Below are 19,445 nucleotides of genomic sequence, written 5' to 3'. Positions count from 1 at the left end.
TAAAATTATCATTTCAAGTAGACCATTAATCGGAAACGTAGACATGCAATTCACTGACAAATGCTGAAGATGGACTGTTTCCGACGACTAGCGCAAACAATGTCTCTCCAACCAACCTTTTAAACACATGCGGGTCGATGTTTAAAATAAGAAAGGTTAAGTCGGAAACCGTACCTCTCTTATTCACATGCTAACCTGTATATTCTTTCCTTTGTGCAACGCTGAACACGTGCAAATATATTAAAATGATTTATTTTAATTTTTCTTCTTAAGCGATCTTTGTGATGTGTGTAAAAATATTAGTTCAAAAAAATGATTCAGAATAAACTTATTCTGTTTTGAATAAGATATTATCTGTGGTTAGTACATACGTACGTATGGAGCACGGCATTGTACGGTTGCGAAACGTGGACGATGACGGAAGCGGATAAGAAAAAAATATAAGTTCGAAATGTGATGCTACAGACGCATGATGACAATACCATGGACAGAGGTAGCAATAGGATTAGCAATAGAAAAGTATTAGAAAAAATTAAGGAAAAGAGAAATATGTAGACAACAATACAGAGTAGAAGAGATAGGATGGTATAGGACACCTGTGCTGAGACATGAAGGATTAGTACGCGACATATTGGAGGCGGAGATAGGAATAAAGAAACGTAGAGGTAGACGTAGATTAGATTATTGTTCACAATTAGTCAAAGACGTAGGATGCTTTACTTTCAAGGAAATTCGTAGGTTACCTCAAGACAGGAAAATATGGAGATACGCGACCAACCTGTCGTCGAACTTAATGATATAATGAGTATAATTTTATTTCAGGTGCTTTTTAAGAGATCTAAAAGCTATTTCTATTTTTTTAAATATAGAACCTTATATTTTTTTACATAAATAAATTTTTATCTTATTTTACTTGTAGACGTTAACCCAAGATCATTGAAAAATAGGCAATTTGCAAAATAGCTTGTTTATCTTAATACATTTTTATATAAATAATGTGAAAGATTTGCAAAGCATCTTCTTAATGATTTTATCTTAATATTTTTATATGTGGAATGACAAAAAAATTTGACTTTTTTCTTGCGTTTTCTGCATGATAGAGATTAAACAATCTATTTTTTAGACATCGTTTTACGAATATTTTATAAATTCTTGTTGATATTGAACAAAAATTGTCAAATATATCTTTTGGCTCTTTTTCACTCTTTGTTTTTCTTCATTTTTTCTCTTCTTTTACGAAAAATATAACAAATAATTTAAATGAAGAAATTTGATTTACTTACTTGGATAAATTCGTAATGGATCGTCATCCGGTTTCTTGGTTTGTCCGGATTTGTTGGTGCCTACAAATATAATTAGAATTTAATGTTAAGCACAATAGTGGAAATTGTATAGTACATAAATTATATAAAAAATTTAAATAAGTTGATCATTAACAATAAAGTTAAAACTCTTAAAATTTTTACAATTAATTTTTAAAATTCCTAGAAATTTCTAAAATAGTTCAAAAAATATCTAAAAAGAATATATTTATAAATTCTTTTTTAATTATATATGTATACTTCTTGAAAGTTATCGGAAAAAAATTGTTTGTAATAAATTAATATTGTATATGATTTTATAAAATTTTTGTAGAAAAGAATTAAAATTTTGTTATTTAATTATAAATTTACATTCTTTTATTTAATAATATTTTACATGTATTTATGAATAAAAACATGAATTTGATGAAAATTATATTACACTCAATAATTCTTGTATAACTATACAAGTCGTATTATTATGTAACTGAGATCCACGTACATGTATACATTTATATGTATGTGTGTGTTTTGGACACTGACCAGTGTGATTTTTTAGCAAATTAGCATTCGCCTCTGGACCGTACGTCATCGTTGTCCCTATTATCGCGATTAGGATAATTTCGAGTAGAAACAGCATCAGTACTTGCTGCTTTCCAGTGACCGATGAAAACATTATCTGCAAAATAGGAAAGATCTATTTAAATCGTTAAAACAGTTATTTTTAGTACAATTAAATTATCAGTTTACTGCCAAATGCTTTTTACTGTTGAATTGTATTTTGGGATATGAATGACACAAGTTGTTTTTATTTATAGCTAGTTTTTAAGAAAGGAAAATATGAAAAGAATAAATATCTTTTTTCTATATTTTCCATATTATTGTATTATTATTATTATCATTATTATTATTATTATTTTATTGATATATTTAAGATATATTTAGTTATCGTTGTTGCTGTTTTATTATTTTTTTTATGAGGTTAAAAAGTTTTTCTTTAAATTAAAGAAATAAAAATTATTTAATTATTAGATATTATTTGATTATGTATAATAATATTTTAAGTATTTAGAATAGAATAGAAGTCCCTAATCGATTTCCTTGGGATTACAATTTTCAATCTCCACTATCCTCTCTACACTAAACCTTTTTTAGACTAACAGTTTAAAGTCTCTTCCAAAAGACGGAGCCCAGTTTGCTCCGCATGAGAGTGCGCAGGGGCGCAGCTTACGCAATATTAAAATTCCATGTTTACGTGGCTCTAGTGGAGGAACCTGGTTCCTCAGATCACAAGTCTGGCGCGTGTTATCAAATTAAATTAATCAAATCTTTATTTAATATCTGTATAAAAAAATATATAGATAATCAAATTTTTTATTGATATAATGTTTGAATGTTATAAAGAATACAAAAATATACGATAGCTTATAAGAGTTTACCTACTTATATTTTTAAAACAGATGATAATCTAGATAGTTGAAAAATAATTAATATATAAATATATCTAAAATAATTCATTTTAAAAGTCTAAAATAATATTCCTTAGAACACATACACGCATACATGTATGTATACACGTATTTATAAATATACAAAGTCGTAAACTTCAAATAAGCAAATATCTATAAGTAATAATTTGCATATCAATCAGTACTATACCTTTCCCATTGTGTTTCAATAATTCAGTTTAATCAAATTGTCAGTTACGCCTCTCACACTGAAGATTTTCTGCCTCACAGATTCACTGAAAGAATACATATTTTCTCGTTCACTTTTGCAAACTGACTTATACGCTCGTCGAATTTTATGAGAAACGCGAAAAATGATCTGAATCTAAATTTATTTCTATTCAGCAAAGTAATAAATATTTAACTGAGAATATAAGTAAAAAGTGGAGAGTAAATGTACAATATTCATTCGCTGTTACATTAATTTACTTTATTATTGACTAGTTATATAAAATATTTTATATATCAATTTTGAAATAAAAAATACAATTTAGTTCTTGTATTTTTTGATGTTCCACATATTCGCATATATATTTCTTAAATATTATGTTTCATATATGCTTTATATAGATTGGAATTTTGTCCTGTACATTGCGTTTCTCCCGTGCACCAGTAAATACAAACTGCTATTTTGTTAAATTCATTAAATGCAAATAGCAAATTCAAATGGTCATCAAGACAAGACGAGACAAGAGCTACGGTGGAAATGGTTTTGTATATGACGAATATAATCTGTAATGGTTCAGCTGGTATGAATGAAGTGCGTTTCTATACGCTATTGTTTATCTATAGTGGACATGATCCAATTACACTGTAGTTGCGCAACATTGACCATCCTACGTTATTTCTACTAGACCATTACACTCATACATTTCAATACAAGAAATATCACTTTTTCGTGGAATTGAGTCACTATTACACTGAGCGTTTTACATAACATTAATCATAATATAAAATTACAAGTATAAGAATAACTGCAAAGTTTAATACCCAATTTCAGATCACGTTTTCACTCTTAGTGGATCGTCGACGTGGGAAACGTCGCTCGTCGCACGATGTCGCAAAACGTTCTGTCTCGTTTAAGCCTCGTTTAAATACCCATACTGAGGGTCGCTCTGTGATCATCACGGCTGTTTATATGAACCCTAAGCTGTAGGGAATTAGTAACAATTGTCATCTTTATCTAATTTCATGCGTCCTTGTCATCTCATCGAGATACTTGATTTCCAGAAATAGAAGAATCCGCGATTTAATCCACGTATTTAAGTCTCGAGACAAGATTATCACGAGCATGAAGTTAAAACTGGCATTTGTAATAATCCATTTAAGAAAGAAGAACTTAACCAGTTGATGTTTGTCCAACTAAATTTTTTTCATAATTATTAACATATTTTAAAATACCAGCTTCTTTATTTATCATGTAATTAAGTATATGTCTTTTTAATAATGTATCTAACAATAAGTATATTGTAATAAATGAGAAAATACTATTATAAAACTTGCTATTAATATATTGTTGTTAATTGCAATTTAACGATAGTAACAAAATTATTTAAAAATTGCTTACCAATTAAAGTTTGCAAGAAAGTTTGATCAGTTCAATATAAATAGTTGATATTTTATTACACTGCTATAATTTATTTTATTGTAGTAATCTGTTTAATAATTTTTAGAAAACCTTATCCTAGTTCAGTAATTTTATTTTATTATTATTTTATTTTATTTATCATTTTTTATCTTATTTTGTTTAGTTAGAAGAATTTAATTTCCTTTTTCTTTAATCTCACTTTTGTACATTTTACATCTACACTTCACACTTTAAGAGTTATTTTTATATCTATTTGTTTATAATTTGTTTATAATTTTTTATAATAAAATTAGAAAATTTATTATGCATAGTGTATTATTTGACATTTTTTTATTTTGTATTCTCTATATGAATATAGAAATTGGTTTAATTTATTGGTTGTTTTACGAAAATATATGTCAAAGAGATTGCTCACACGAAAATATCATCAATTATGAATTCATAGATATATATGAATAGTTAACAAAATAAACAAGATTGTAAGCGTAAAGTACAAAATATTTATAAAATTGAACAAAATAAAAAGTATGTTCCGATTCTTCAAGACTGTTGCAAAATTATTTCTAAAAAAAAAGCAGGGATTATAACAACGTGCAATAGATTAGTGAAACTGTTTTTCAAGAGTAAAACTGACGTTACAAACATATTATCTATTAACGATGACATCCTATACATCAACTGCACATGCAAGAATGTGAGACTGTCTCTTATAACAAACAATTGCTTACGCAACCACTCAAACGCGGTTAAAACTATACATCTTCGAATATCTTAAAAAATAAATTCTATATTGTGACACAGATTTACATATCTATAAAAATACTCACAAGGTTAAATTTTTTAAAAATTATTTCTGTTTTTTAATAAAATTGAGATAATAAAAGATTGCTTTGTCGTTTTTCTTTGTTATTTTCACATATTATTATTGCATAATATATTAATATGTATACTTATGCGAACAATATAATTTACATTTTACAAAAAATCCCCAAAAAATTAAAGCAATAAGATTTTGTAGCACTAATTAAAAAATTTGTATTAATTTAACGATTATTTCTGTATTTATATTGTAGGTAAATGTAATCAAATTTTTTAAAAAGTACGATAATATAAATCATCATTCTATATTGTTCAAACATTAAAAATAACAAATTTTTGACATAAAATCTAAAAATTATTATTAATATTAAAAGCTAAATGTATTTGAAAATCTATATTCTTTTTTTCAGTATTTATATATTATTTTTAGAAACAGATATCATCTTAAAAAGCATAATAAGATTTTATTCTTACACTGTTAATTCTTATACTTACCTTTATTTTGTGTAACTTCTTTGAAACAGAAATGATGAGAATGTTGGATGGATAAAATTTTCTTTATATTCACAGATTTTATATTAAACTGTCTATCTTTTTAAATCGTCTTTGCATCGCAAATATCAGACAAAATTTTGGAGGTCGAGCTGGTATCGGCGAGAAATAATATGATTTCGCCAATGGAATCACGAAACGTCTGACCACGAGGACAAGCAAAACGATACTCGACTGAAGAAAACGAATAGTTCAATGCCAGTCGGCAGATGACACGCGATCGATTTGTTCTGCTCAGGGAAATGGACAGTCAACATGTACCGATATAATTAGACTATACGTCGAACGCGAGACAAACAAGTCGCTAGTGGTAGCGGCAATCTTGACATTCTATAATGTATCGTGTAAAATCTGTGCAATGGGATAGAAATTTTGATATGTTATATGTAAATATTAGTACGTAGGGACTATTTTAATTCACAAGATCTTATAATCCTATAAGATCGCATTTTAAAAAAAGAAAAGAACATTTCAAAGTTTTGTACAATATTTAAAAAGACAAGATTAATTCGATTTTTTTAAGTCTGTTTATACTTATCATTAAATTTTCAACCCCTGTCAGCTAAAATAAACATTATTTAATATTTAATATATTAAAATAAGGTAGTTAAGATCTGCATCATTTTACAATACAATTTTAGAAAGCAAACAATTCAATTTCTTGCTCCTATTCTTTATCACTTTCAGCCAAGCGTCGTAAATCCAGATGACATGTAACTTGAACGTCGCGATTGTCGTGCGAAAATCCGCCGAATGTGAGTTTGCACAAGAGTGCGAGAGGCGGCATTTAACTCGAGAGACAATATCCCGAGTCGCAGTACTGCCGTCGTGTCACCGATATTTCCAAGAGAAAAATTGAATACGTGCTGCGAGTTTGAATGTGCTTTCGCCCTTCCACGGTCCCGGATGCATCGCCTTTGATCAACTGGGGATCAAATTCTCCTCCGGATCGGTTGATCACGCTCTCACACGCGTAGATACCTAGACAGTAAAACAACTCAGCTACGGCAGCTACGAAATTGCAGTCTCTGTCGATACGCCAAGCAAACCATTCCCACTCGCTATCAAATAGATTGCTTACCTCAAGATGACACGCGATATTATCTAATCTCATCAAACTTAATTTTCCTCTGTTTGTTTTACGCACAATTTAATTTTATGTAAAGTGGGATTTGCTAGACGGCAACATTTATAATAAAATATAAGAAATATGTGTATGTGTGTACACCGACAAAGAGATGTTTACAGAAATACCGTGTATATGGATATAATACAATTTAAATAAATCTTAAAAAGATATATATATATATATATTGTAAAGTATATTAGAACAGAGCAAATTATTAATAATTGAACGACGAAAGTTTACGAATAAGCCTATAAATAAAATCTCGATTTTTCCACATTTTCCACATTCAAGTTAAATATTTTCAATTTTTGGCACATAACAATATTATTAAATTAATTATTTATAAGTATATGTTAAAATATTACAACAGAAATTGTTCTCAGGACATCATAAATATGATGTTTAATTCTTGAGTAGATTTAGTTCTTAAAGCGTTATTTTATATGCATGATTTGAAACAAAGATAAAATTTTCTTAAATAAATTTCTTCTATATTAGGTATCTTTATGTTTATTACAACATCGTCAAAAATCACTTATGGATTCCATTAACGGGGGAGAGATGTTAAATAAAAAAATATGCATGTCATCTACACATCCAAGATCTAAAACATTAATTTAATTGTTTCATTATCTAATTGTTTAATTGTTTCTTAATCTACATCTTATACACGTCGCGTCGTGAGATTAAATTACTATAACAATAATGGTTTTTTGACGAATATATTGGTACGAGTTGCGTTATATGCCAAGAAGTTGTGACGCCGTAAGGCCGGATTAATTTTAACGATAATGAGAATTTAACGGCCAGCTTTCCGAAGTTCCGAAAGTTTAACCCCGAAGTTTTCCCGAAAGTGCCGCAATTTGTGACAGTTGCATCGGGTTAGCCGATCATTCGTTCGCCTCTTACGGTTGCTTTATTGATTAAAAATAGACAATGCGAAATTTGCGCAAGTAAAATAAAATTCTCAGGTTAAGCACTCATTTAAAGTAGAAAACAATTTTTTTTCGATTATTCAATGAAAATAACTTATTATTGAAGTCATACGACTTATTATAATGATGAAGAAAATAATCTAACATCATAGTAACAACATTATTATACTATACAAAAAAAAAAGAAAATCATGGGAAACATATGTGTAATATATTGCTTTTAGCAATTATAAAATTTTACATTATTCTTAGACTAAATATACGATATTAATTCGAACATTGCTTGCAAGAAATAAATCATAAGTTACATGATTGGTTCGATAAAATTGATTATTTTACCTACCTTGAATTAGATAATGACTTATCTCGAGCCAATTGTAATGGAAATAAATATTTTTAATAAAAATTTATACGTATGTAGTTTTTTCACTTAAATTCATGTCTTACAATTAATTACTAAGCTAGTAATTACTAATCAGTATTTTAAAATTTTGGTTCAACATAGATACTTTGCTTTAATATTCGTAACAGCTGGAGCTATGATTCTGCAGCTTTCAAGCAATAAGAAACTTCTAACGTTAGAAACGTCTAACAATAAGTTATGGCATTACAGAGTGACAAAGTCGACATGGAGAGCCCTGCGGAAAAACGTAGCAAAAACACGGATGGGACGTCACGACGTGTCATTCTCGGAATCCTCTTTTCCCTCTAACTGTGAAAGTTTTATCTCGTACAAACGTGTGTCGAATTTTAAAACGGGCTACAAGAACTGTCACGTCTTCATTTGATATGTTTATTACAGGTCAGTGTTGAATATCTTATAACGATAATATTTCTCCAATTCGATAAACCGCGGATTTCGAAATTTATCCCTTTCATCGCTTTCCAACTATCTCTTTCTTTCATTTTGTCTCCCCCTTTATTTCTTCTATCTTTTTCCTCTTTCCTATTTCTCTCTTTTTTCCTCTATTGTTATCTATTATTCTTTTTTTTCTCTTTTCCCTTTTTCTCTTTCCCTGACTTTCTCCCTTTCTCTTGTTCAATCTATCGAATTACTTTGAACTAAATTCGTAAAAATAAACCGCTGACCGGAAATTGAACTATAACTGCAAAAATCCCGCATGGATTTGTACTATCTATACTGCGAGAGAGTACTGTGCTTGTCCAGAAATTATGAAACGAAGAAAATGAAAGCAGAAAGTATGGATGGATGATATGAAATATGATATATTCTTGAAAATGTTAAAATAATAAGAGAGAAGGAATCAAAATATCATAGAAAAAAGGAAAAAGAAGATGAAAGAAAAAAGGGAAAAATGATAGTTAGTGAATGATATGTTAGTATTAAAAAGAGCTTTTTCACAATATAAGTATAGAAAGAATTTCTCTTCACAGTTTCAAAATTCAATAGAACAAATTTTTTTCTCACAGTTTTTACATAGAAACATTTTTCTCTCTTTACAACTTCTAAATGAAAAGAAAATTTTTTCGCAGATTTAACAGATGCACAGTTTTAATTTGGTACAAAACAACATTACTCTAGAAATTATTAATTCTAAATATTTAGTTTAACGACTCGCAAAATAATAAAGGCTCTTCTTTAATAGATTTTTATTTAAAAAATCATCTTCAAAAAGAAATCGTCATATAAAAATGGTAACACTTCAAAGTTACAATAGAGAAATGCAAATTTAATATCTTATGAAAAGCAATCTCCATACTTTGACAATACAAACTGACTATGTATTTATAATTTATTAATTTATTTGTAAGTGTATTACACACTTTTTAGATTCTCATAAACAAATTTCGGCGATAAAAGGATAATTGTTATTGATGGACCTATTCTGAGAAAGATAAAGAAGAAAAATGGGAGTAATATCACATAATAAAAATATTGGATTATTAGATTCTGCGATTGAAGAAAGACAGATATCGAGTTGCAGTAGATTGCGTAGGCCGTAGAGGATAAGGGATAACAAAATCGAGACGGTACATTGCAACGAGGGTTTCGGAGGACCCCAAGTAGGCGTGTCCCTAATATTAGGTTTTAATCATTCAGGGGATGAAATTTTAGGGACGGGGCGTGGTAGTCTGTCTCTCTACCGGTAACACCCCTTCCTGAAAGCCCTTCGACCTTCGCAACCACGTTATGTCTGCGTGTCACTATTAGGGTTTCTACGCAGAATCAAATGGTACATGTAATGGTACATGTAATTCAACTGTTGAAGCAGTTTGACATCCGAGAGCTTCAAGACTAAATATTACTCCAAATCGATACATAAGAAATTGTTAGTATAATAGTATGTCGCTTGAAGAGAGATTGCTGTTTAATTCTACTTATTTGCCTTAAAATTCTAACTTAGATATAATATATCAAATCTAAGAATAAATAATTAATCTGAAAGAAAATGCATAATGTTTGCATACAATCAGGCGGAATATCTTTGTCCTGTCACATTGGGAAAACATCACATTTTACAACGAAGGATGCACGAAGAAAACCGCACTGCGCCTTGAAACCGAAGACGTTTTCGCGCAAAGATACGAAGTACTCCTCTTTTACCACCGCTCGAGCAAATTGCATTGTCAATTATTCAACACGGAGCGACGGAGTGGTTGTATATCCGATATATACGCGCATTCGGTCTTCGAAGGAAGAGCAGACAAAGTCGTTTTTGCATTTTTCACCGACCTCGCGGCATTATTTCCTCAAAGGATATTTTCAAAGCGCGAATGGCGATCTTCTTCGATGAGGCAGGACGTACCTCTTATTTATAAGATAAAAACTGAATAATTAAGTTTTTGCTTATATAACGTACAGCTTCTAGCACAAGCACTAATGTGCAATGAGAACATATCACGTGCGAAAATAGATTTAGAATACTTTGGAAAAAATTGTAATTTTTAGTAAATTATATTTATTAAAATTACAATGCAGTTACTATATTAAATATTTATTTGAATATTTCCATTAATAATAAAATATATTTTTACATTATTATATACATTTTCTTACATTTCTAAATTTCTAAAATTATATTATGCATGTATACATAATGTATACATACGTGATGAATCAATCTCTTATTTCGAGAGAGTTATTTTGCACATACCAAATATAATATTGAGTTCTTACGCTGTTGTACGTTGCATGCACGAGAATGAGCGAAATGCAGTTCTCCTAAAAAACCACGTTCTCTTTTAAAGTCAAAGGAAACGACGAATTTTCAGTAATTAATTAAACAATTGTTGCACGTCGTTGAAATAAAATCTTGATTATATAATTATACAAATTATATTTCGTTGTTGTTGAAATTTATATATGGAGAATAATGTGTATATAGAAAATATTTCTGTTTTTTTTTCTATAAGAACTAAATTAATACAAAATATCTAATAAATTCATGTGAATGCATTGTACATTTGCAAGCAATCGGAATTGAACTGGAATTCAGCAACTCATGTATATACGATTTGATTAAGTCTGTTATTCCATTAATTCATAAATTTATATATTTCAGTTACATATATCCTAATTATATAAAATATTCCAGATTTTATAAAATTAATTTTACATATATACATATGCATATATATAATTAAAATATATACATAAGTTAATTTTACATATATACACATATAATTTAAAAATATTAATAAATAAAATACTGTTCTTACGCATATATATATATAAAAAAATTCAATTTCCTTCTCCCTCTTTCCACCATCTTTGAGTATCAATTTTTCTTTTTTTCTAAAAATGATAAAAATGTCTTTTAATAACAATTTAGATTTATATATAGAAAACTTATTATTTTAACGTTTGTAAAGGTTTATTAGTCATGCATCTAAAAGTTAATCGCCCAATTGCTCATTGAACAATTCACACATTCGAAGCTATCGATGTTGTTGAATATATCTAATTGTGAGTAGAAATTCGTTACGGCACAATTGCCAAGAGACTGCTGAAACTTTCAATACGAATTGATTGGTTAGCTCCGGCGTACGTCTCCGGCTACGTCTCCCGCAAGATTCCTCAAATTAGTTCGTAAATCCAAAAGAGAACATCTGTTCTCAACACTGGCGAAGACGTGCCGCGATTCCCGTCTGTCTGTCCGTGCAGCAGTTTGCCCCAGGAGTCGCCACAGATTGTACGCGCCCCCGTATCGTCTTCACACGCGGAGAGAAATTCCACTACACAAAATCCTATAAATCTTCCCCTCTTGTTCTGTTCCGTATACTCTTTTGCTGTGATCTCCATCACGTTTTCTCATATGCAACGATTATTCCGATATTGCTTTTTCCTTTAGCCAGCGCACAGGAAAAAGGAAGGAAGAATTAGCTATGTATTAAAGTCTGTCTAATCTACGTACTTTTATATGTTAATGATGTAACTTGCCCGTTGCTTCCAAAGATTAATTATATTCTTCAGAATGAATCTTTCCTCAAGTTTGCGTAATGAGTATTAAGTATCTACATTGAATAAATAACTTCTGCTTTTGAAACAAATCTAATTATCTCCACAATTAAATACGCAATATTTCATCGGATTCGTAAATAAAAAGATTTCCTTCCATAAACATTCTATCATATTGTTTTGATCAGTAGCTACGGGATTATTGGATCCCGGCACGTGCATGCACGCTAAAGGAAGGCCGAATTTCGCTTTGATTCTGGAATGCCAGGTATCAAAGTTCAGCCAATTTCGAAACCACAAAGGGATTCCCAAATCAACTAACTGCTCACTATCTGATGGATGAAGATGAAGGACCCGTTCATTCTAGATAATATTTATATGTCATTTCTCACTCGGTCACTCGGAATTTGCATTTTCACCGATTGGTCTCCTCCCTCCCCTCCTTCCTCCCTCTGTCTTTCTCTCTTCCTGCATGTCTCTGCAATGCAACCGCGTTGGTTTCTCCGTTGGCGTGGTAGTTTCTCTCCTCTCTGACATTTGAACGCCCATTAGTATCGATTCCTGTGGCTTTCATCACCAAAAACACCACGTATTGGTCTGGAGATGCATCGCCGATGTTCACCAGGCCATTCCTTCTGATCCATGAGGACCTGCACGTGCTGTGAATCAGATCTCGTACGGGCTATCGCTAAATTCCGTCACTCAAACGTCGAGGCTAGAAATGAAAAAAAAAATAAACATCTCGATATGGGACTCTTTGAAAAATGGTACGATATATCAAGTTTATTTGTGCTTCTATATTTTACTTTCTTTCTTCTCACGTCTATATTTTTTTATTTTAAAAAGTGTGAGAAAGTATAACTAGTATATATATATATGTATTTCTATTAAACATAACTTGTTTTAAAATAACAATAGAAAAACAAGTTCATTGTAAAAAAATCTTGTAAAAAGCAGAATACATTTTGTTTAAAAAAAAATTATTTTGTTTAAAAATGGGAGAAGAATTTAATTATAAGTGTGTATTTTTTGAAAATAATTTAAAATGATCATAATTAATTAAATAATATTTATTAATCTTTTCTTGAAATAAAAATTATTAGTACATAAATATAATAGTAAACATATAGCAGTAAATATAATGTTATAATTAAAAATAAAATCATAAAATATATGTAAAAAAGTAATAATTTGAATAAATAGCAACAGCATTTAAGTGTACAACGCATTTATGTAAAGTACCATCAGTACTTGCGTCTGAATAATTCGCGAGAACATTTTGCAAGATCAAATAAACATGGTCAGGAGCTGTTACTTAATGTCCGATGTCAGACGAGATAAACATAGTTTCGGAAGAGAGAGCAAATGTCAGACTCGCCTCGAGCGTCTTGTGAATAAAGGAAGGAGCGCATGCTATAGAGATAAAAAAAGAATGAAAAAGAAAAAAATTCAGTAAACGATACAAATCCCGCGAGATGCGATTTAGGATATCTCGCATCTAAAGCAATTGGACGGTATGCGCATTTTCGTCACCTTAGATGACTTAGATTATTTCTGCATGAAAATGTTCTAATGTAAATGTCTTTTGACAATCGAATATTACATGTCACGTTAAAGTAATATGATTTTTGACAAAAGTATGCCCTAGTGTTAAAAAAATGTTTGCAATTTTTCAAAAAACGATTAACTTTTAGAAATACAGAAAAAATTAGTAGATTTATAAAAAATATAATGTTTAATAAAAAATTATATTTATAAACACATATATTAACACTTGAAAAAAATCGATATTAATATACATTATATACAAAGTTTGAGAAAAGGTTATTATAAATAAAATTGCAAATAAATATTTTTAATTTTTTCTACTCTTAGATATTCTATTTTTGATCAAAATAAAATTAGCAAAATAATGTCTTATATTGAAAAAATGGATAGTGTATTATTGATTATTCTCCACATTTTCTTTACATAATTTTTTCAACAGATTCAAGTTTGTTTTATGACACTAATTTCAAAATACATTCTACATAGAAATTTGCATCCAAGTTACTATACAGTCAATTTATCGTCTTGTTTTTTCCCTTCTTGATTTAATGCAAAATATTCTTCTCACAGGTATTTTTTAATTTTCTATAAAGCGCGGTAAATCTTCATGGTTTACAATCCTCAACAATATTATCTTAAAGTGAGAGTTTTTTAATGTCATCATAATATTTGGTTCTTTAAAACTTTTTTTTAATTTCCTGAATTTTCGTCCTACTCATTCAAATCAGTTTTCTTTCACTATTTGTAAACTATCTTTTTTCTTGTGAGATCTCGTAGATTATTTTTGACTCAAGTCTCGTGAAACTTTCATTTAATCTTAAAACCAAAGTGGACAGGCAGGTGAAAGTGGTTGGGGAGGAATGGGGTTGAAAGAACGCGCTTACGACGTTGTAGCAGAAATGTGACTTACTGAAAGTTCTGTAGTGCAACGTCGCGTTTTTCTCACGTTCGCTCCCATTGCAGCGCCAAGCCGCTATTTTATCCAACCAAGCTATTTATGATTCATGTTCTTTATTCCGTTATCGTAATGTAACTTGTTATTAAGACACCAAACTACATTTTCCTCGAGGCGTCAAAAATTTCTCCGCTGCATCATTTTCTAATATTCTCTTTTTCTTTCACATCTGCTTCTTTCATGTTAATGTGATTCCTCTTGAATATAATTTATATCATAAACTTTTCCTATAATATCATATCCGACAAAAATCACGTAGTAACATTATAAAAAATTTCCAATTTTTTTCAAGTAACTCGAACAATTGCATTTTACTGAAATAAAAACACATTTTATATAAAATACTAGTATCGTCAAATATTATTTTAACGCGAGTTAATATGTGATTATCAAAGGAAATTTGCTTTATATTTTATAATAGCGTTCTGATACTATCGGAATCTCTATTTCACGTTACGTCCAGTATATTATATACCAGTTTCTTGATTTGTTTTTTACCGGCGAATGTATGAGTACGTATATGAAGCATTGGGGAAAATTCGGCACGGCCGCCTGTTGCAGCAAAACCAGGATTACAACCCTGCTGTGCGGAGAAAAAGGGAGATTGATAGAGAAACGAAAATCTCGCAGTAACGGTTGTTAGAGCGGCAGTAAAACGTAATTAAGGCCCTTCGGTCGGCCCTGCTGGATGTTTTGGTTCTATTATGGCTGCAAGGGGTGCGTGCTCGCGATCTTTACATATTCAAGGGCTACCGGTCAGCTCAGCTCTTTGCTCTTTCCCCTCCGAAACACTCAGGGGTACTTTACAATTACCCTACCCTTATCGGCTATAAATTTCATTGAATACATATTCAAAGAGACCAGTATCTCCTCGTTCGTCTCTCTTCTGGTCTATCTATACTGGAAATCCCTCTTTCGGGTATCTCCCTACTCCCTACACCTCCCTATCCTCCCTCTCCCTTATGAAATAATCATGAAATTATTATCTTCTAGCTAGCGGCGACCACTCGTCATTGCCACGTATTTCGTCGTCGTGAAATCCCGCAGCTCCTCCGCGCATAAATTGTAACGCTTTCAGATCGGGAAGGGGAAGTCGCGACTAGTCGACGCCACGCGTCCAGGGAATTGCGTTGGCGTCCGGCCGTTTCAACATTCAACTCGTGGATTAATCAATGTAACTTTACAAACGCTATTAATTAGAGAGAAATGTCTCAATTAGAGATTACTTATTTTATTTTCCTAATAATATGCATAATTTAAACAAAAAACAAAGGCATGATAAGAAAAGGCATATAATACTTATTAAACTGTAAAAAATGGATATAAATTTATATGCTCCAATTAATTTAAATTCCATAAAAAATTGATCTTATGAGACATAAGAGATTTTTTGTTTTGGTGATATTAATAATTTATTAGCATTTAGCAATCTATTAATGGAACAAATTATATAAAAACGAGAGATTATTTTACTGTATTTTTCTTTCATATTTATGAAAAATATTTTCACTTTTCTTCTATTTTTATTACACAATTTATATTTCCATCTTATAATTGCATATATTTTCAAAAATTCTTCGCTTTGTTTTTATCATTTTGCAAGTATAATTACTAACATGTCGATTATTGCATAATGATAACAATTTTTTAATATTACAATATTTAAAATATAATTAACGAAGAACTATTTTACGTTTTCGACAAAATTAATATAAATTTAAAATAAAATTATGTTAATAATTAGTAACAAATTAATCTACCTTTTAAAAATAATTAAATAAATAGATAAACTTATTAGAATATAAAATTAATTTAAAATATATATTAAATGAAAAGATTTTAGTTTAAAAGTCTTCAAGTTTTAAAAATTTATGAAATTAATTTAAACTTCTTTTTAATTAATTTTAAAACGTGTATAAATTCTAACAAAACAGAGTAATGATACAACTACGACTCCATAATGTCTGATTTTTATTTAAAACTGTATTTTTATTTTTATTATTCGTGTGTTTGATTACCCGTGAGATAACTATGCAGAGTTGGGCGTTTACGCGTAAAATATAATAATCTATATCTACGTGCGTACAATGTAAACTATGTTTAACGTGCTATCTATTTAAATAATGTAATCTATGGAAAGGGTCATCGAAGTTTTATATTTCATCATAAATATCGAAAATATTAATATATTTTGTTTGCAATTTTATTTTCAATACTTAACATTATTTAACTTGGGTAAAATTTTTAGAATATCAAAAAAAAGTTAACAATAATTTTAAAAATTTTGATTTTATACCTGTGAAAAAAGAAAATAAACATCGTATGTATTTTGTGTGTGTTGCAACTGTAAGCTAAACAATATACTGCTTTTTGTTTAAAAGTTTATATAAGATCAACGTAAATAATAATGTTTCTATATCAATACCATTTATCTTTTATGACTTTTATGTCATTCTACAGTTAGTAAATAAATTAAAACTAATCTGACCTAGTCTAAAACTATTTTTGTAAGACTCTGCAAAAATACAGTTAAAAAAAATAAATCAATAAATCAATTAATCATTTACTTTATAATAATTTACATTGTTCATGTTGTCTACATGAAAAAAATTTGTGTACACATAACATAAACAATGCGTAAACAATCCATGTAGATGTAATCTTGAAATTTATGGCACAACCCTGTGCTGTGTTTGATTATCCGTGAGATAACTGTGAGATAACAAACACAGTTTCGCGACAATATGTATGATATTATTGCATTGTAAATATGTATGCTTATTTATGAAGCATTAGTATACAAAATTATTAGTTTAATATTGCATAAATCAAAATTGTTCAGATATCTTTGTCGGCGGTCGAAAATTTTACATCAATAGTCGATAATATTAATACTTCTCAATTATTTCCAGATACCTCTCATTGATAATAGTCACGAAATTTATCGAGAGTCGATGATCTTTAATATTATCTCGGTTGGTGTCATCTTTATGGTAAAATCCTAACTTTATTTTCTTATTAATACAAAAAGAAGTTCCTAGAAATGCAATAAAGAGTCTTAGATGTTCTCAATAGTTGCAATTTATTATAATAATAATATTATTTTATTATTAATAATCTGCATATGTATGTATAAGCTTATATTGAAAATTTCTAAAGCTTTTTATTGTATTTTTATATATTTCTTTTTGTAATCGAAATAATAAGATATGTCCTAAAAATAATATCATAACGCTTAAATATTCTTGTGGATAAGATAATATGCGGAAGGTTGATCGTAAGATATATAATATCAGAAATAGTACCGTGAGAGTCTGTAGCATCTGTAGGCAACGTAAGTGCACCTTCGTATGGCACGTTGCCGTTCGTTGAACATATCCCGTTTTACGTTCTGATTCCTAGATGACTCTCGCTGTATGTGCGGGCAACGTAACTCGACATCATATGTATTGTACATACATACATACATATATACATACATACATACATACATATTTATATGTGTATATGCATATATATGTATATATGTATATATATATATATATATATATATATATATGTACACACATATAGATTGATGTAGGTATTCTTGAAATAATGAAACCATTTGCAAACGCCCCGGAATCTTTGAAAGAGTGCGACAGTCCGACATGTCTATGAATGTATTGAATCAAATAGGAGACACTTTGAACATTTGTTCTAATTAAAAATTGAAAATAAATAATATTAAATATAATAATGTATATTACTTTTTTATTTTCCATTAATAAACATTTGTTTGAGCTGTGTATCTCAATAACAGTGGGTTTGTGGATATATTATGTTTATATTAACTTTTTTTCATATTTTGGTGTGGGAAGCTCATCCCCGAAGTTTGTCCCCTTATTTTAGTTACACTCTGCATAATTTATTTTAATAAAAAATTTTATTAAAATAAAGCTGAAATGATATGCGATTAAACAATATTCTAAATTGCATTTTACGTATGTAATGTATAACTTTAAAATTATGTCAGTTCTTGAGTAATAAAAAAATGCTTAGAAAGTTTTTTCGTACATCACTTTATTGATATAAAGTTCTACTTCCATAGCGGTTTGTTGAATAAATTTAGGATATTTCGTGCTTTATGTATTGTACATATCGTCGCAAAACAAAACACGCCAGATATTATGTATGTAATCTGTCTCACTCGTGTGGATTTCGTAACTTCTATTTTGCATGCACTTGTAGAGTTGTAGCCGGAGTAGTTGACGTTCTCTCCAGTGACGCGTAGTGATTCAGCGCCGTGAGAACACGGCATGAATCACGTTTTCTGCGACCAGAAAACCTTCGCTAAAGGTTATGCTCAATCCAACATGGATTAACGCGTAATTGTCGTTTGCACGTGTACTGACTCGACACTGACTCACGTATATAATTGCACAATCATATACGCGTATCTCTTTCCGTATAAAACGTATAAAAATCAGTTTATGTATATTATACACGAAATGAACACGAAATGAAATGTCTCTCTTCAAAATGTAGTCTTAGCACTTTATCAATGAAAACAATTATTTATTCTTATAAAATAATTTATTATATTTAAGCTTTTTAGAAGTTAATTTATTACATAAAGTAAGTTTTATAGCCTTAAAGCCGCCGTTCTTAACTCAATTTAGTCTTAATAGAAAAAAATCTTTCACAAAAG

The 19,445-nt window shown here is 29.5% G+C and overlaps 1 protein-coding gene across 4 annotated transcripts in view; it reads right to left on the bottom strand.

The window, feature by feature from the left end:
* Positions 1-5,940, bottom strand: part of LOC112463860 (ammonium transporter Rh type A) — a 14,322-nt gene extending 8,382 nt beyond the window's left edge. The window contains exons 1-5 of one of the 4 annotated variants that reach the window (XM_025030506.1): positions 5,712-5,940; positions 3,800-3,959; positions 2,961-3,045; positions 1,845-1,980; positions 1,284-1,343 (exon numbers count right to left, since the gene is read on the bottom strand). In XM_025030506.1, the coding sequence (XP_024886274.1) occupies positions 1,284-1,343; positions 1,845-1,980; positions 2,961-2,969 (205 nt within the window). In that variant the 5' untranslated portion in view covers positions 2,970-3,045; positions 3,800-3,959; positions 5,712-5,940. Of the gene's footprint in view, positions 1-23; positions 98-1,283; positions 1,344-1,844; positions 1,981-2,960; positions 3,046-3,799; positions 3,960-5,711 lie in introns of those variants that run through there. The other 3 variants (XM_025030507.1, XM_025030508.1, XM_025030510.1) reach the window with 3 other exon arrangements.
* Between the last annotated feature and the right edge of the window lie 13,505 nt (positions 5,941-19,445).

The sequence above is a fragment of the Temnothorax curvispinosus genome, unplaced genomic scaffold (assembly GCF_003070985.1).
Source record: "Temnothorax curvispinosus isolate PA1 unplaced genomic scaffold, ASM307098v1 QBEX01013717.1, whole genome shotgun sequence".
Taxonomy (NCBI): domain Eukaryota; kingdom Metazoa; phylum Arthropoda; class Insecta; order Hymenoptera; family Formicidae; genus Temnothorax; species Temnothorax curvispinosus.
Note: the sequence above shows the minus strand (reverse complement) of the source record. Positions and strands in the feature narration are given on the sequence as shown.